The 19,634-nt window shown below is 29.3% G+C and overlaps 3 protein-coding genes across 5 annotated transcripts; 1 reads left to right on the top strand and 2 right to left on the bottom strand.

The window, feature by feature from the left end:
* The first annotated feature begins 3,950 nt into the window (after positions 1 to 3,950).
* LOC126653504 (probable serine/threonine-protein kinase PBL9) lies at positions 3,951 to 7,466 on the top strand. Of its 3 annotated transcripts, none has more exons than XM_050347409.2 (7): positions 3,951 to 4,158; positions 4,406 to 4,500; positions 5,073 to 5,398; positions 5,862 to 5,997; positions 6,092 to 6,234; positions 6,491 to 6,614; positions 6,721 to 7,466. In XM_050347409.2, the coding sequence occupies exons 2-7, from the start codon at positions 4,449 to 4,451 to the stop codon at positions 7,158 to 7,160; spliced, it is 1,221 nt and encodes a 406-aa protein (XP_050203366.1). In that variant the 5' UTR covers positions 3,951 to 4,158; positions 4,406 to 4,448; the 3' UTR covers positions 7,161 to 7,466. The 3 variants fall into 3 exon arrangements, with proteins under 3 accessions (XP_050203366.1, XP_050203367.1, XP_050203368.1); XM_050347410.2 differs by lacking the exon at positions 3,951 to 4,158 and adding an exon at positions 4,203 to 4,285; XM_050347411.2 differs by lacking the exon at positions 3,951 to 4,158 and having other exon boundaries at positions 4,409 to 4,500; positions 4,996 to 5,398.
* Positions 7,467 to 8,374: 908 nt separating this feature from the next.
* LOC126653503 (serine/threonine-protein kinase PCRK1) lies at positions 8,375 to 11,962 on the bottom strand. Its single transcript, XM_050347408.2, has 4 exons — positions 11,293 to 11,962; positions 10,272 to 10,532; positions 9,927 to 10,049; positions 8,375 to 9,281 (listed from the first exon to the last, which is right to left on the bottom strand). Exons 1-4 carry the CDS (start codon positions 11,704 to 11,706, stop codon positions 8,715 to 8,717), a joined length of 1,365 nt encoding a protein of 454 aa, XP_050203365.1. The 5' UTR covers positions 11,707 to 11,962; the 3' UTR covers positions 8,375 to 8,714.
* A 6,992-nt stretch (positions 11,963 to 18,954) lies between these two features.
* Positions 18,955 to 19,634, bottom strand: LOC126654105 (flowering-promoting factor 1-like protein 1). The gene has a single exon (XM_050348174.2). It carries the CDS (start codon positions 19,583 to 19,585, stop codon positions 19,205 to 19,207), a length of 381 nt encoding a protein of 126 aa, XP_050204131.1. The 5' UTR covers positions 19,586 to 19,634; the 3' UTR covers positions 18,955 to 19,204.

Here is a 19,634-nt window from a genome sequence, read left to right as displayed (position 1 = left end):
GGAGGGAAGTTCATCACTCCATCATATTGTACAGATAAATATGGACATGAATTTTGTCACAAGAAATTATTGTCGTTTTACTATTATCTTCACTTGATATCCACTTTACATTAAATACCAACTGCCCCCACCTTCAAGTTTTAACATATAGAAAAATAGACTTGAAATGGAAATTTTATTAATTTAATGGTTTCCAATTTAAAATTAAACTCTTAAATTTATATATTTGCATAAATTATAGGATTAATTGTAAAATATATTATAAATTTTAAAAATTTACCAATCTTACACTTTTTTTCCAATTTAATCACACCTTTTAAAATTTGTCATAAAGATATACAAACTTTCATTTTTTTTTCAAATTCATACACGATATTGTGTGGCATTCATTGATTAAAAATGACTTTCACCTCAGCAAATTACAACAATGAATGAGTATCATTTGAGCATCGTGTATGGATTTGAAAAAAAAAAATGAAAGTTGGTGTATTTTTATGACAATTTTAAAAAAAGCGTGATTAAATTGAGAAAACATGTAAAGTTGGTGATTTTTTTTTACATTATCTCAAAATTTTAATATAATTTATAATTTTATACGAACTTTCGCTTTGGAATTCAAAATACGAATTACCAGTTTTTTCCAGTTCGAAACATCAAATATTATGATATGGCACATCAACATTTTTTTAACGGAAAACATTTCATTGTGCCGATTTATCAAAATGAAAATCAGTGACTTGTTTTATCAAATTTATTACAAATATAATATAATTTTTAAAAATTTGGCAAAACCAGTAACATACTTTCATATTTTGGCAAATCAAAATACTCAATTATTTTCCGTTGTAAACACTAACGTGCACATCACAATTTATATTGTTTTGACAGTCATATCAGCGTTTTTAACGAAAAATGGATCGGGGTTTGGATTTGCTAAAAAAGAATTAATAACTATTCATCAAAAAGAAATTAATAACTAATTTTACCAAATTTGAAATTTATGCTATAATTATAAAATATGCTAAATTTTTTTTCAATTAATCATATGTATTATCACATCACTATTTTAATGTCAACATCAAATTGTTTTTTGCTTTGAAATTGTATAGTATAAAAATGGTCGAAAAGGGGTGGAAATGGGTTGTACATGATTGTGTGCTATAAAGGACTAAACTTTAGCTGAAATGCCCCTTTCTTAATTATTATTATACCCTAAAATTATTCTAATAGAACCAGATATTGTTAGCTTAATTAATTGTAATATTTTTTTGTTGTGATTTTGAAGAACAGAAGAAATGTGATTGTCAACTAGCAATATTTGGTCACATTAAAGCATCCAAATTTGTTCACTTTCCAGGCAATGGCTGCCAAAGTTTCTCAACTTGGAAGAGAAGAAACCGCTTGTGACGAGGGTTCTGTATAAGTCGATTCGGTTCGATTTAAAATTGGTTAAACTCGACCAATTAAAGTTTGTGAAATTTTCACATCGAATTGAACTATAAATTCGGATAATATTAAATCAACCAAACCAAAGACGTCGGTTCAGTAAAACTTCAAAAAATCTATTTAAAACAAATTATTTATATAATAATTTAAATATTAAAAAGTTGTTGTTTGGCGTTACATATATATTTATTATTATATTTATCTATTGTATGGAATTTTTTAATTTATGTGTTAATTGTAATTAAGAAATAAAGACTAAATAAATATATAAGTTTGTGTATTTATATTTATTTTTTATTTTCGGTTATTTTAATTTTTAAAATATTCAAATCAAACCGAATACCAAACCTTTATATAATTTCAAACTGAACTAAAATTTATTCATTAAATTACTAAACAATAATATAGTTATGTGATTCGGTTTGATTTTATAGTCCGATTCAATTTTTATAAACCCAACTCTATGACTTTGGTGAGGTCTTTCCAATCAATGTCATTGTGTACACAAGATATTCCTCATCCTCGTGCTGGATCCAAAACCTTTTCATAGGATAAGAAAAAAATATAATTAAATTAACATCATTTTTAATAAATTAAAATTTTAAATTAATTAATTATTATTATACACTCTATATAAATTCTTGTGCATGCATCATGTTCACATTCTCTCAATAATACATTGTCATGTCAACGCTTACAATTTTTTTAAAAAAATTAAATTAATCTTTAAAAAACAACAACTAAAACAAGAGTTTGTTAATAGAACTGAACATATCAAATAAATTTTATTTCTTTCGATTTAAATTTTACTTACACATAAATTAGATAAAAAAACCCGATTCCATCTAAAATCTTCATATAATATGATTTGGCCGGTTCTACTCACTTATAAAATGAATCAGCCGAATTTTGAATTTTTTTCCGTTCGGTTTTAATTTTTAATTTTCCGACAATTCAAGATTACCGCGGACTTTTTTTTTCCCGACTTCAACAAGAAGTCTACCCTAATTTTAAAGCAGATCCGTCCGTAGAACCGACCGGTGCACTGGCCTATCAGAGACAACTTGGCTTAGGACAGGGGAGGTCTCGCCTATTAGTGTCGTTATTATGTACAGTAGAGAAGATATACTCCTCATGGTCCCATGCATCATATAATATTAGCCGCCATAAGACAAACCACCACTTGATTTTTGTTTAAATTATGAAATGGACCTTAATTTGTTCCCAAGTGCATTTTAGGCCCTACTGTAGGATATATGTTGATAATTAATAGAATTATAATCCAAATATGTGTCAAATATTCAATATAATAGTTATTTTAGCATTTCAAAATCGGGTGACACTATTTTTAGAAAAATATTAATTGATAATTTTTTTAATATAGATAAAATCTAATAACATTAGTAATTACTAGTTGTTAATAGTTAAATTTTTAATTTTTTAAACTGGCCTTAACAATATTTTTTTCAAATGATAGCTCTTGTAATTTTTATTTATAAATTTGATGGTCCATGATTTGCTAATATAACTAAATTCTTATTAAGAATTCTCTCTAAAAGAATGACATATTTGCAACCGAGAAAGTTTTACTTTGACTTGAAATGTTACTTATTAGATACCGGTCTTTATAATTTATATCCAATTTTCTTCTTTTTAAAATTTGCTATATCTTTATAAAACCTATTTAATTATGATTCTATCATATCTTTTATAGCAAAGAAAAGATTATATAGTGAAAATTGCATTTTTTTTATTGAATATTAATGATATTTAATTGTTCAAATTCTACATATTTATTGATAAGTTTAATTGTAAAATTCTATAAATATAGCAATCGATTGAAAGAGTTTCTAAATTATTTGTGTTAAAATTATGATATTTGGAGTAAAAAGAACCCTAAGAAAAGTGAAAAAATAGATAGAATGATCAAACATGTAAATATTCATGAATATTATTCCTTTTTAGATTTTCTTCTATTTATAAATTACATTCTATTGCTTTCACTTGTTTGATTATTAATATCATAATCTGCTGTACTAATTTTGCTCTTAGTTTCTTTAATTAAGTTAGAAACTTTAATGAACTTGTATGAAATTAATTAGTTGAAAGGCAAGATTCTTATTTCCTATCTTCCATATAAAACCAAAATTTTAATTTTTTTTTGAAATCAAAAAATTTTAATTATTAAATTAAAAGGAACACAACATTTTAATATCCACTAACCATCATCTGATTAGTCAAAGAATAGTCCAAAAAGCTACTTTGAAGCCAAGCCAGCTAAAACAAAAAATGATTAAAAAATTTGATAATAATAATAAAATAACAACAGTTAGATTATTGCTTAGAAGGAACATCAACGGTGGATAATGGTGGCAGGCTAATAATAATACTACAAGCTTATCTTCATCTGCCATGACTTTGACCTCTGTTTTTTCTTTCTTTCAAACTTTATTTTTATTAATTAAAGAATCAATCAAAATTTTAAAAACCATAAGCTAAATGATAAGAAGAATTAGTATAAATTGTTAGCCTTTAAAAATAAAAAATAAAAAGTTGAGGGACCAGCTAGCCCGCCATTAATGCCATTTTTTCATACTCCTATATTTTCAAGCAACTGCTTATTCCATTTTAGCTCAACTTTAGTCAACTTTTGCTCTTATTTTTTCAATATTTTTACTTGTTCTTGTTTGATTATTAAACAAAAAAGAAAAGGTGGGTATTTGGTTTATTTATGTTTAAATCTTGGGTTGGTTTCTGTTTTTTAATTGGAAGCAAAAATTTCTGTTTTTGGATGTGTTTATGTAAAAAGTTTTTTTCTTTTTCTTTGCTGCATGAAAAAGTAAGCATTTTTTTTCTCTAGTTTCACACTTAGATCTATGCTTCTTTTAGGCTGTATAAAGTTTATTTATTTATTACTTTTCAGTGTTATAAAGCTTAAATTTTCAATCTTTTTCTGTAGGATAATAGTTTGTAGAAGGTGAAGATTTGTTGACATTTTGTTGATGGGGATTTGCTTGAGTGCACAAATTAAAGCTGAGAGCCCTTATAATACAGGTACTAAATTTGTAGCATATTTGTTATTATAATGTTTTATTTCTGATTGATTTTGATTGAATTATTGAGATTCTTATGTTATGTTATATGGATTTGAATTGGAGTTTTAGATTTTGTTATGGTTGAGTGGAAGTTGTTAAATTTTGTGTTGAAAATTAAGTTAAGTAATTACTATTATTGGTTTGTTGTGTTTTGTTTACCTATTACTATTAGGATCTAAAATCTCTTGAATTGGATGACTGAAAGATTGATAATACTTCTCAATTTTGTCATTTTCACCCTTTTTGGCATTTTAAACAATTAAATGAAAGAAAATGACTGATAAAATTAGATTGAACTGGGGTAGCTGCATCTATGACAAAATGATGAGCTTAATTATGTATTATATTAGCCAAAAAGATAAAAAAATTTAGTTCAATATTTTGTAATTTTCTTAGTTTCTTGATGTATCAATGTTTATGTTCTGAACACTCTATAGATTGTTGTTCTGTATAGTTTGTGGATTTGGAAATCTTTAAGCAGTATGGTGGCGGCTATCAATATATGTAAGGATTACATATTGGCTTGTGCAGGGATTAGTACTTCAAAGTATGTAAGCACAGAAGGAAATGATCTTAGTACAGGCAGCAAGCAATCGTCGTTTTCGATGCCACCAACTCCTCGGAGTGAAGACGAGATATTGCAGGCTTGCAATCTGAAGAACTTCAATTTTTCTGATCTCAAGACGTCCACTAGGAATTTCCGTCCTGATAGTGTCCTTGGAGAAGGTGGTTTTGGTTCTGTTTTTAAGGGATGGATTGATGAAAATTCATTTGCTGCTGCTAAGCCTGGTACCGGAATGGTGATTGCCGTTAAAAGGCTGAACCAAGAAGGTCTCCAAGGTCACAAGGAGTGGCTGGTGAGTTCATTTTTTTCTTCCCTTAGTTTTTCTACAGAGGCACATTAGTTGATAATTTTCATGATTAAGTACCTTTTATATGAAGAGTAAAAGTTTAATAAAGGTACATTTAGACATGGAAAAGATGGTGTGCAATTACCTTTGAATAAGCACAAAAGTTTGTATGATTGAGCACTGTGTTGCTAATAAAATTGACAAGTTTTACATTACAGTGTTTTGTTTCCGTCTCCGGAAACGTTTCTAAAACTTTTTATGTATACCTAATTCTTATGAAAATGTTGTTTTGCCGTTTTACTGTTTCAGTGTTTCTCGTTTTAGCATTTATATTTTCGTGCAATATAAATCGAGTATTTTCATGATATTGACTCTTGTTAGTAATATTATCAGCCTACGTTACCATCTAAATGTAGATGTTCACTCGTTTGCTATTTGTTTTGTTTCTTGGTTTTTTCTAAATTTATAGGCGGAAGTAAATTATTTGGGGCAGTTTTCTCATCCTCATCTTGTGAAGCTGATTGGTTATTGCGTAGAGGATGAACACCGGCTTTTGGTGTATGAGTTCATGCCGCGGGGAAGCTTGGAGAATCATCTGTTCAGGAGTAAGTTTTCCCATTTCATATTATAGACATTGCGACACCTGAATGGCTTTGGTCGGGATTTTTGATTTACATACTACTATTGATGTTCTACCAGGAGGTTCTTATTTCCAGCCTCTTTCTTGGAATCTTCGCTTGAAAGTTGCTCTTGGTGCCGCAAAAGGGCTTGCATTTCTTCACAGTGATGAAAATAAAATCATATATCGCGACTTCAAGACATCTAACATTCTACTTGATTCGGTATGTAAGACATGTAAACTTATTTTTGTACATTCATATTGGTATTATCTATGTTCCACGGAACAAAAATGCTGAAATGAGAATTGTTCAAACCAGAAAACGGCAAAATGATATTTATTTTATAAGAATTCTTCTTAGATATAAAGTTTCAGATTCTAGAGAGTTTCTAAAAACAAAAATATAATACCGAAACTTAGAACCCGATAAATTTCCGTATATGGGTTCTTCTAAAGTTTCTGCTGTGACATTTTTGCAGAAGTACAATGCCAAGCTTTCCGATTTTGGGTTGGCTAAGGATGGGCCTACAGGTGATAAGAGTCATGTGTCCACCCGGGTTATGGGTACCTATGGCTATGCAGCTCCGGAATATCTGGCTACAGGTATTATCCGTTTCAGATTGCATATGATAGTATTATAGTTTTTTCGGACTGCTTGTTTAGATTAATCCGCTAGTTCCAGTAATAATTGAACGTCTTTTCTTCATAGGCCATTTAACTGCCAGGAGTGATGTGTATAGCTTCGGAGTTGTTTTATTAGAAATGTTATCGGGCAGAAGGGCAATCGATAAAAATCGACCATCCGGAGAACACAATCTAGTGGAATGGGCTAAACCGTATCTGGCCAATAAAAGAAAGGTTTTCCGCATCCTAGACAATCGTCTTGAAGGCCAGTATTCAATTGATGTTGCCTGTAAAGTGGCTGCTCTTGCATTACGTTGCATATCGATAGAACCCAAGTTCCGGCCAACCATGAATGAAGTTGTGACATCATTAGAGGAACTCCAGAATTCCAAGCAAATCGAAAGCAATAATAATACCAATTCAAACCGTGCATCCAGGATGCGGAGACGAAGTGCAGATGATACTCATGGCGGAAGGAACGTAGTTGCTTATCCTCGGCCTTCAGCTTCGCCTCTTTATGCTTGAAAACAGAACGAACTTGATGGAAACTGTCTCACTATAGCTCTATACAAAGCCGACGACTATCATGCTGACTCGGGCATTCACCAATGTTCTTCGATCCAATGACTGTACAGTTCGTCACGGTTGCGTTAATGAATTTAAAATCAATATTCTGCTGAGTAAATTGCTGGTCAGCATGTAACACTAGTTTGCATATATTAAGATCTGCTGAAATGTAACAGTTGGAATTACAGCTGAAGGAATGCGATGACTTGCTCTTGCATGCTTTTGTATTTGATATTAATCTTATATATTAGTAGTAGTATTTAATTTTTGTGTACTTGGACGCATATCTAGATTATCATAAAAAAAAAAAATTGCTTTAGATATACAAGAGCTGAAATATATTACTATTTTTTTCTTTAAAGGAAACTAAGAGGAGTAAATTAGTTATTATATTATTTGTTGCATGTATTTACTTCCAGATTTTTGCATGTACATGTAAAAAAGTTATATTATTATTATGAGTTATTCCCTAATTTTCCACATATGTCGTAATTGATGGTCTTATTCCTTTTATTTGAAGATGCTATTGTCTTTCATTTTTATTTATGTCAACGTTTTAGTCATTCCGTCCAGTTTTTGTATTAGTTATCTAGCTTGAAAGATTTAATTAAAAAAATTAAAGTTCAATTTAATCCTTTAATTTATATAAATAAGAATTATGTTCTTATATAGATTTGTGTTAAAAATAAGTTAAAGATTTAAATTAAAATTTGATATTTTTAATTAAATTTTTTAACTTAATTGACTAACATTAAAAATAAACGAAAAGACTAAAATATTAATAAAAGTAAAAATGAAGGATTATATTGTTTGCTTTTCAAATAAAGAGAATGAAAGTTTTATGAGATACGTGAGGACACAAGAACAATTTTCTCTTATATCATTTGATTCATGTAAGTACTTCTAGATTTTTACATGTACTTAAAAACTATAGAAATATATAATTAAATCATCAATTTTAGAAAAAAAATAAGGCAAAACTCATCCCGAGGTTTTTATATTTTATTATTTTTATTTAGAAAACTCCTCACTCGGAAAACTTATCTTCTTAATTCCTCTGCTTGTTATTTTCGCGATTTTCATGTGTTTTTATGTGATTAGAAAAAAATAGAAAGAAGTACCATAAAAACAAAGAAAAAAGTATCAAAATCGCAAAAATAACAATTAGAGAGTCCAGGAAGATAAACTTTTGAAGTCTGAACAAAAATATTAAATACAGAAGCCTAAAGATGGATTAGCCAAATAATTACTTTAGGGAACCAGCCCTTCAACAACACTAGCCATCAAAAATAGGCTCAGGAAATTAACTTAGCATCTCTCTCTATATCATATCATATGTTAATGTCACCACCCTAAGCAAAAATTACATAGCATAGATCACACACATGTTACATTCTGACCTATATTTACAGCTATCTCGTATGCATTCCATATACCGACGTGCCTTTGTCAACTGCGACGATGAACCGCAATCGGCCATTCTTGTGACGATTAAAGAGCGTATGATTGAGCCTAGTCTGAAGTTCTTATCAACGGCGTCCAATTTCTCCAATCTAATTTCCCTATTGATCTATTCCTTAAGTTAACAATTTCTCGTAAATCAAATATCTTCTTCCGATAACCATTCCAGTGTTTCGTAGACTCGGGTTCAGTCTCCACAGAGGCTTCTTCTTTAACGTCTTCAGTTTCCGCTACAGGCTCAGAGGCAACTTCATCTAAAGATGAGGCCTCACTGATGATGCTACCGAGTATCTCTACTACCTCGCTCATTTTCGGGCGAGATTTCGGTTGTTTTGCTAGACACTTGTTAGCCAAGGAAGCTAGTTTCTGAGCGGATTTGACAGAATATTCTCCTTCGAGTCGTGGATCTAAGATAAGGTGGAACTTCTTTGAGTCTGATACATATGGTCTTACCCATTCCAATAGCTTCTGCTCAGGCCGAGGTAGGTTTCTTTCTAGGGCTCGCCTTCCGGTGATAAGCTCATAGAGGACTACCCCGAAGCTCCAGACATCACTCTTTGAGGTCAGCTTCCCGGTCAGAACATACTCTGGAGCTGCATAACCGACTGTGCCCACAACCTATAAGAGTACAATTAAAACATACTTAGAAAAACTTCCGTTGAGCGTTTTAAAAGATATCAGGATTTATTGATTCACTGAAGCCATTTGAATCTACAGTCCCAGTTTCTTAAAGCTAAATATCACAATACTATGATGAAACTGACGGAAGAATAAAATAGGCACCTTCAAAATGGCGAATTTGATAGCATTACAGAAAGAAATAGTAACCATGACGATGGATTTCTATGAAAAAAATATCTTCAGAAGTTCATCAAGGATGAATTATAGTTTTAATCATATAAATTACCATATCAAATAACAGTATGTTGCATGGAATCGAAACACTAAAACGGAAAATGGTAACACAGCACATCTACAAGAATAGATCATAAATTTAAAGTTTAGGAGTTTTATAAGCATTTTTGGAAATATAAATGAAACGCTAAGATGTAAGACTTGACAAGTTTTCATACAGCATTATCACACAATGAGTAGATATTATTCAACGTTTATAACAAATTTTAGAAAATGAAAAAGAAAGATTTGTAATTTCTCAGCATAAATAAAACATTCAACAGTTGGAAGACTTCCAGCGAAAAATGATGAAACACGGACAATCCTTCAGGAGGAGAGCTCAAATTAATATAAAGAGAAGTAACTTACTGCTGTAGAAACATGGCCAAGTCCTTCAGGAGGTCCCTGTCTAGCCAATCCAAAATCTGAAAGCTTTGCATTGAACTCCTCATCTAGCAGAACATTTGACGCTTTAAAATCTCGAAATATTAACTGCAACAATAGTTAGACAACCTAAGCACACAGATAACTGAGAAAAGTACAATTATAAATCTTGGCAATGTCTGACCATATCGATAATCTAGTGTTCAGTGCCGCACAAAGCATTCTTATAGCCTATACAAATATACAACACTGATTCTTTATATAATACTCCAAAAACAGAGAACAGTGTTTAAAATTCGCTTCACATTTAATGTTCGGAACCTAAAATACCTGAAAATCCATTTCTTCGTGAAGGTATGCTAAGCCACGAGCAGCATCTTGGGCAATTTTCAACCTTGTCATCCACGAAAGAGGAACCGGAACTCGAGCCAATAAATGATCTTCTAAGCTTTTATTTCGCATAAGCTCATAGACTAAAAGCCGTTGCATCCCTCTTTCATCGTCCTCAGCACAATATCCAACCAACTTAACAAGATTCGGGTGGTTAACTACACCCAAGAAATTCACCTCATTTATCCATTCCTTGTGCCCCTGAATACTAGAATGCAAAACACACAACTTTTTCACATAAGCTCGCTTCAAAAAATGTAAGTTCCAACATAACATATACAATTCCCTCAATTAAACACAAAAAGAGAGAAATTATTCACATAAACTCAGCACAAAACTGAAAATATTGGTACTTTATAAGAAACATCATACAATTAAAATACAAAATGTTTTTAATTGAGTGCTAACCAAGAAAATTGTACGCATAAACTCATCCAAAAGGAGAAAAAAATTGAATTTTTGTCAAATAACATATAAATTATAACATGCATAATTACATTAACTAAATTGATTAGAATTGGGATTTTTCTTTCTTTCTAAAGTTAATGAACTGTAGCACAAATAAATGAACTTTGTCTTTTTCAAATTAATTAGAATCCAACAAAACCAAATTTTCACGCTTCTAATCTAGGTAAACACACACAGAAAAACGGGACACTTGAACACGAACAGCGAAACAACATTATCTTAAAATTTCTTACGTAAAAATGAATGTTTATGTCCGAAATCGTCAAGTGTCCGAAACATCTCTAAAACGGGATTAGTTAATTGAACGAAGTGTCCGAAACATTTCTAAAACGGGATTAGTTAATTGAATGAAGTGTCCGAAACATTTCCAAAACGGAATTAGTTAATTGAATCAAGTGTCCGAAACATAGGATTAGTTAATTGAACGAAGTGTCCGTGCTTTCTAATTAAGCTTTCTAATTAAAAACTATATAATTTAAAGCAAAGAACATGCCTGGAAACCATGGCGATTCAACTGTTTAATCGCAACATCGAACCGAGAATCAAGCACCCTAACCACACCTTTATAAACACAACCAAACCCTCCTTCACCAATCAACAAGCCTCTACTAAACCCTTTCGTAGCAGATTTCAGCTCCCCAAAACTAAAAACTTTCAGATCATTAGCTCTTCTCTGAGACAACAGCTCAAAAAACCCAACCGAGTCAGACAAATCTCTCGACGAGTCACAACACTCCGAGTCAAACTCGGACCTTCTCGTTGTTGAAGCTGTGTCCACACTGCTTGATGCTATACTCAATGATCTTGCCCATGAAACCCTTGAAACCACCCTCGAAACGACGTCGTTTCCGCCACCGTCGTTGTCTTCGTCCTTTTTTTCGCCGTTGGAGAAATGAAAACACTTCATTTTAAGATTAAAGAGAGCAAAGGGTATTGGAATGACGGATTAATTCAAGAAATGGAGTTGAATTTGGTATGTGGGTCTGTTTTATTTTTGATATTTTAAGTTGGGTTTGGTTTTGAAATTTGGGTGATTTTGATGATCGTTTCAAAACGTAACAACATGGAGAAGACGAAGATGATGATGATGGGCCCATTTGATCGTTTGGTTTGGTTTATTGTCGTTTTGTAATGTCAGAGTGAATCACGAGGGAGAGCGCAGATTGGAGATTAAAATTTGGGCCTGTGTTTAGGGGTATGAAGAAACCCAACCAAACCGTAAACCGAATTAAACCGAACTGAAATTAGAAGTTGTAACTATAGTTGGGTCATTTGATGTATACGGTTTGATTTAATTTGCAGTTAGATAAGAGTTTGGTGTCCAATTTTTGGTTCGTTTCGGGCATTTTTAGAAACCAAAAAAATGAGATATCAAATAAAAAGTATTTCGGTTTTTGAAACCAAATCGAACATTTCGGTCCAGTTTGGTGTATCTGAATTTAAAATTTTGATTTGGTTTAAGTTTGTATATTTTAGCTGGTTGGTTTCGGGGATTCTTAATTGAACTAAATCGACCGATACACAATTATATATTTTTTTTATCAGTAGATAGATAAACCGATACACAATTATACTTGTTTGTGTTTGTGTTTGTTTAAAGAGATAATTGAAAATGAAAAATTAGAAAAGAGAATTAAAAAAAAATGGCCTAATAACTCAACCCCCATTTTTAGCCTCTTCTGTAAATATATTCCAACCTAGAAATTTCTCCAATTTTACCCCAATTTGTCCTTTTATATTTCAATTGTATCTTAAAGCATTAAATTGTTTCCTTTTCACTTGAAATAAAAGTTTAAAATGATTTTATATTTTTAGCCTATATTTCAATTAGACACTAATATTATTAATCATATAAAAAAATAAAAAATTATTTTAATTTTTTTTATAAGTGAAAAGAGGTCAATTTAATGCTTTAGAGTACACTATAAACATAAAAGGACAAATTAAGATAAAATTGGAAAAATTCTTACGTCAGAATATATTTACAAAAAAGGTTAAAAGTTGGGGGTTTGAGTGATTAAGCCTAAAATAAAATGAGTTTCAGATGGTGAGATTAGTTGAGAAATTGAATAGGAATTATTATTTGTTTATAAGGTTTACTTAAAGATGACATTTGGTAAGAGCTTTTGGTTTTAAGCAATTGATTTGTTTTGTTAACTTTTAGTAAAACTATGGTTTAGTTTGGATTGCATTAGACATAAATTGCATCAGATCATACAGGTCCAAAAAATATATTATTTTTTTATAATACTAGGTGGTTTTAAATATATTAGTATTATTATTATTATTATTAAAAATATGTCAATACAGCTTTAAAATAATTAATATATTTAATAAATAACAAAATTTGAATTTTGGTTGATAATGTAAAAGCAAATGAATTATTTTTTATTTAGTAAATAAATAAGAGTGTTCAAGTACAATTTAATAAAAAATTATTTAATTTGAACACAAAAAAAAATCTTATCAACCAAAGTTTTAATTTTTGAGCACCTAATTTTTAATATTGGAACATGTAGGCTCGGAGATACAATCTAGTGATATAAAAAATTAGTCGATCATGATCCATATAATTGATCCATGTTTTAAAATGTTTTTTTTCTTCCAGAAAAGTGTGCCAATTGCTTAAAAATGTCAATTACAGGCTAAATAATTTGGCAATTTGCCGACTTCAATTGAACAATATACCTAAAGACCAAGTCCAATTGTTAGGGCTGCAATTTTTTAATTGGAGGCTTAATTTGAAAATACCTATAGTTATAAGTACAAAACCAAAGAAAAAGTATACAACCAGTGACCTTTTTTTTTAACAAAAGAATAATTGAATTCTGTTTGGCACATTTTTGTCTAAATTAATTTTTATGTTGAATTGTTCCATCGTTTTTCTTATTTTCTCAGAGATTAGTTTTTGAAGTCAAAACTTTGAAAAGAATTTGAAATTTGGCTTGGCATTTGTAAATATGATCAACTCAATGCCTATTAGTTAAGCAAAATCCACTTGATATTGTTTCGGATTATTGGTTCTTTTTCTCATCGAAAAATGAAATCCTGTATTTTATTGATATCCAGACATATTAAAATATGTAATATCATAATAATAGTAAAAATGAAATTATTCCGTTCTCAATTCATGACTAATATGAGTTTAAAGTTTCCTTCGTAACTTTCGGAACTTTTTCGTAATTTTTTCGTTTCATGCCTCATTTCATAAGAGATCTAAAAGTGACTCTATTTCATTATATTCCATCTATTCAAATTAAAAGCAATTGAAAGAATCAACCGCAAAATAATAAGCATTCAACCATTTTGATAATTAGTTTAAAGGAATTAGATTCTCTAGATTTTATTTTAAACTTGAGGGGTTATATTACGATCTACACTGTCCACTGTAAAATAAACGGTATAAATTAATTTAACTAAAATTGTACCTTTTTAATCTACACTGTTTATTATAAAATAAATGGTGTATATCGTAAACATGACCCCCTCAAATTCAAATAAGTTTAAAAAAAATCTCAATCCTAGTTAGATTGACTCAGTCCATTACATTATTTTTGAATTGAGCCAAATATTTTAAACACATCATTAAATGTGTAAGAACTTTAGCACATAAAATTTTATCAATGCCACTATCCTAATAATGTGTTTTAAAATGACTGACTCATTCCACAAATGATTAAAATTTTATTGAGTTATATTAAAAAAAAATTAAATCAACTATTCAAACAAATTAAATCAAACGAGTAATAATAATTTAAATATTAAATATTTGTTTATGTTAGAAACAAAATCTAATTATTAATTTGTTTTCTAGTTTATAAATCTTATATCACAATAAACTACATTAAAATAATATATTAGCTATTAGTATATATAATTCATTTTATAAATGCTATTTTTATAATATAATATTTTTTTTATGACAAATAAACAATTTTAGTAAAATTATCGATATAACTATGCTATATAAAGATTAATTATTTAGAAAATAGTTCAAACTTAGTTTAAGAGAAATCAAACCAATCCAATTTGAAATCCATTGACTTAACATCCTTTTGTTTTGATTTTAATTTAAAGAGCAAATTACTTAAAGACCCTTAACATATGTTATAATTCACATTTCAGTTCATTTTGTTTAGAAATTAAACAATATTGTTCTTCATTTTTATTTCCATTAATAATTTTAGTTCTTATTTTTAGTATTAATCAACCGAGTCAAACAAATAAATTATAAATAAATTTCAATTGAATCATTAAATTTATAATTTTAATATGTTTAGATAAAAATCATATTATTATGAGATTTAGCAAGTTAATGATTTTAATTTAATTTTTAAATGTATTAAATTATTGAAAAAAAATTCTTAGTTTTATTTAGTTTTTAAAATTTAATGAAGTAAGTTTTTTAAAAATATATTAAAGTAAGAGAACTAAGCATTAAATAAATTGAATTCATAAAACATCAAATTTTATAAATTTACAGTTTATATATATATTGGTGTGAAAACTAAGTGTGGATCAAATGAGGACAATACTTTATAATTTTAAGTCAATTATATTATTCTTTATTTTTAGGCCGACAAGTGATAAAATTAGGTTATGTTGGTCTATCTTATTTGACATAAAAATAGAGATAATTGTTATTTTTTTTATCAAAATTAATTATTTAATCCGGAGTTACAAATTCAGAAATTCACTCTTAAGGCATACGTAGCTAAAAACTATTAATGCATATATAGTATAACCATGCAAATAAATGGAAACTTATGGATTACATACATGAAAAGTAATTTACAAAAGAATGATTACACGAAAAATAAATCCACAAGCAACAATCATCCGAATCAGAATTATAGAAATTATAGAAGATGAATCAATTAAGTAAACATATGCAAGCAAACATAATGAATATATTAATTCTTTAGATATTTTTGTATATTAAATAATGCAAGGAATGTGCTTCAACCAACAAAATAATGATAGATATACACACATGTAAATTATGAAGAGCTTAACTAAAAAAAGTGAGGAAAAATTACTCAGTTCTTATTTTGTGAGCATGACTAATATTATTTATGAGGCACGGTCATTAACCAAATCTTTTTTAAGATGTTATTTGATATGTTATTAGCTTTAAAAATATTTTTAGAAGCGTTATTATGACCATGAAATGCAAGACCCTTCCGTAAAGAACGCGAATAGAATGTAACACTTCAATCAACTGAGTTAGATAAACAATTTTCAAGTTACAACTTTGGATGCTCTACATACATGCAAAATGATTTGACGTTTATTTTAAAATCTTCATAATTCATCGTTATAAATACTTTTTACTTGACCGCCATGTACATTTAAATGTTATAATAATACCTTCTTACAATACTCAATTGTATCAATATGACCTAATTAATAATTTTTGTATTTCGATTTGATTCTATTCATTGCTTGTACCGCATTTTATGATGAATGAAAATTCATCTTTGTAAACATAAAGGACAAAGGAAACTAACATTCGCATAATTTTCCATTGCCGTTTTGCTACTCAAGCTTGGAATTTGATTCTTTATCAGTGTCAACTTTTACGAGCAGCCCCTCCATCTCTTCATATTTTCTTTGATTTTTGGTGCTCTTTACCGGTTACAAGATATCGTTGTTTATGGGAAACTATTTGGTTTGGGAGATTTGAAAAGCGAGGAATGAAATATTTTTCAAGTATGAGTTTATTGATTTGGAGAATGTGATGAGTTTATTGATTTGGAGAATGTGATTTACAATGCTTTTTGTGAAACGGTGACCTATTACAAAGACTTAACTCGAGTTTCGAATACTTGGGGAATGATGTTTTTCGTAATATGCATTTGTTTTGCCATCTTTTGTACGACTTTTACCTTTTCCTGAAAAAGTTTTTTGCCTTCCACTCCTTCGTAGTTATCTAATATATTGATCATTTATATATAAAAAAAAAACATAAAGGACAAGAAATTAGAGCATGATCGATCATCACCTCTATATAGGGAAGGTATAGGATCTATAGACCCTTATTAGCCACAATAATGATCTGAAAGGAGAAGAGAGTTCAAAATAAATTGTACAAAGTACAAACACGGGATCTACTGATGTATAAGTATTATATCAAAGGTAAAAGTCCTTTTAAAGTTCTTATACTATTTATTTTTTGTTTATTTAATCCTTAAATTAAAATTCAATATTTTTTACATTTCTATGTTTTCATATTAAGAAGTCCTTTTTAAACAAAAATAGAGCCAAATAAAAAGAATACAATCATATATTGTTAGTTAACCTTTATAATTTGTAAATCAACAACAAAATATAATTTACTCATCATTGAAAACTAAATCAAAATATAATCCAATTAAAGGACTATATACTATAACTTGATCTTTAATATTATATGTCCTTTCATGCTGATGTGTATATGAATTTAACTAACGACATGTGGCTGTGATTTTTTTAAAAAATTTATGATAAATATACAAAAATAAAATAATATATCCATAATTTTAATTATTTTGACAAATAAATTTCTAAGAATAACTTAGACGGCCTGGTCTATTAATTTCACAAATTAAGGACGAATGCAATCTAATGTGAATTGCTTATATGATTTTACCTGATTAATCCAGCTAGAAAAGAAAAACTTCATAATTTTTTGATTTAGTTGAGATTTTGAATATAATTGTTCAAACTCGCCATATTGACAGATCAAACTGCTCATTCATCTGAGAAATATGTTTGCCAGAATGATGTTACTCATAGATATTTAATTGCCTAAAATAATTAAGGGACAAGGACCTAATAGATTCCCATTAATTCTTAAGGACCATGTAGAGAAAAGACGTATAGTAAAGGGACTTTGAGAAGAGTTTTACCAATATCAAACATGTATATAAGAGGTTCCGCATGAAAAAAAATTCAGCTTTTGCTTTTAGGAATGGTTCTTTTAAACAGACATATGAATACAATATACAGTCACATGTCATCTTCTTCTTTTTGCCCTAAATTTTACACACAGCACCTACTATATACCTAGCCTCTGTTCCTACAGCTTTGTTTTGTTTACAGCTCACTTCTTCAAAGATTCTATTACAATTCGACTATGATGCATCTTCAACTCTGATTCATGATTTGATTTGTCATCTAACCTAACCCAACTCTCACGTTCCCATGCTTGTTTCCTCTTATTAATTCTTGGTTAGTTAGTACTACAACACAACTTAATTAATCTCTCTTTTCGCTTTCCTGGTTGGTATACGGTACATGAAATGTTCTGGACGGATTCCATTTATTTGAGCTTTTCATATACAAACTAATTCAACGGCTTCATAATTAAATACGGGTTAAGGATGCTTTATCAACTCACATGCGACTTATCTACTCACATTCAATGTATCTTTCAATTTTTATATTTAAAATATTGCTATTTTAGTTAATTCGCTTCAATTGATTGAATAATGTGTCCAATCCCATGTGATCTGCATGCTGTCAAATAACCATGGCTATGTGAAATCCATGAACCCCTTTTCGATCTTTTGTAATTCTAACTGAAACTTAATTTTTACAAACTTAGTTCAATCGGAGCAAATTGACTAAAATTGTTGGGAATGTTTGTAATTTAACTAAACTTTTAAAATTGGATTTTCTGGTAATCTTCAATTCAAATATAAAATAGTAAAATAAACTAACTTATTCAAACTTTTGTTATTTATATTGTATCAGAATTAAATTAAATTATTTTCAGTATAAGATTATAATACCCGCGGATATATTACATTAATTATAGCTAGAGAGTTGTCAACATTCTACACTAGAATAGAATTAGAATGTTGTAAATAGAAAGAAGCTATTCTTTTCATATAGAAAAGGGAAAAAATAAACCATTATATATATGCATGGTTCAATATTTTAGTAAAGGCCTAATATTGGAAAAAATGTAAATTTTTACAACTTTTTGCAATTTAATTTAAACTTTTTAATTTTTATAATAATAGCCAAAATGCATTTTTATGTTGCAATTTAATCAAAACTTCGTAATTTTTGTAATAAGTTTGGCCACCAACTTGGCTCTTATGCAATGAAAAGATGCAATTTGGTTATAATTATAAAAATTAAAAAATTTAGATTAAATTACAACAAATTGTAAAAATTTGGATTTTCTTACCATGAGCCCTTTAGTAAATATAATCAAATGACTAACCAATTCAAGCCAATTTTTTGCTAAGAACAAATTAAAACCATGCATATATACATATCTTTCATTTGAAACTGAATCATGCAAACATAACTAATCATGCATTGGCCTTCAACAAATTTAAAAAAAAAATAACAAAATTCAAGCTTCAAAGTACTAAACAAATCAAAATTTGCAATTAATCACCCTATTAGAATTAAACAGGCCGATCACGAACTTGAAAAAAAGACCGATTCTTAACAACAATATCATACATATGAAAAGACTTAAAATCAGCAAACCGTTTAGGCAAAGAAATAAGATGAGCAGAGTGATCAGATTTATGAAACTGAATAAGATTGTTGTGCTGATTACAAGTACAAAACCGAGTCCAGCCGAGTTCAACAAGTCGTTGTTCGAGCTCGTTGTGAGAGCAAATAACTTGGTTTGTCGGAAGATAGACAAGAACCCTAGGTCGAGCCCCTGGTGCAGTTGCTGTTCCTGATAATGTTGGTTCCTTTTGCTCGAATGATTCTCTGGTAGGGTTTGTTATTAAGCGGGCTACGCCTTTCTTGTCGAATATCCACACACCAGACATTGTTATGATCTAGGGTTTGAGAAAAAAAGGGGAAGGGAAAATAATTTAG

The sequence above is a fragment of the Mercurialis annua genome, linkage group LG6 (genome assembly GCF_937616625.2).
Source record: "Mercurialis annua linkage group LG6, ddMerAnnu1.2, whole genome shotgun sequence".
In the NCBI taxonomy this organism is placed as follows: domain Eukaryota; kingdom Viridiplantae; phylum Streptophyta; class Magnoliopsida; order Malpighiales; family Euphorbiaceae; genus Mercurialis; species Mercurialis annua.
This window is presented reverse-complemented; position numbering and strand designations above follow the sequence as displayed.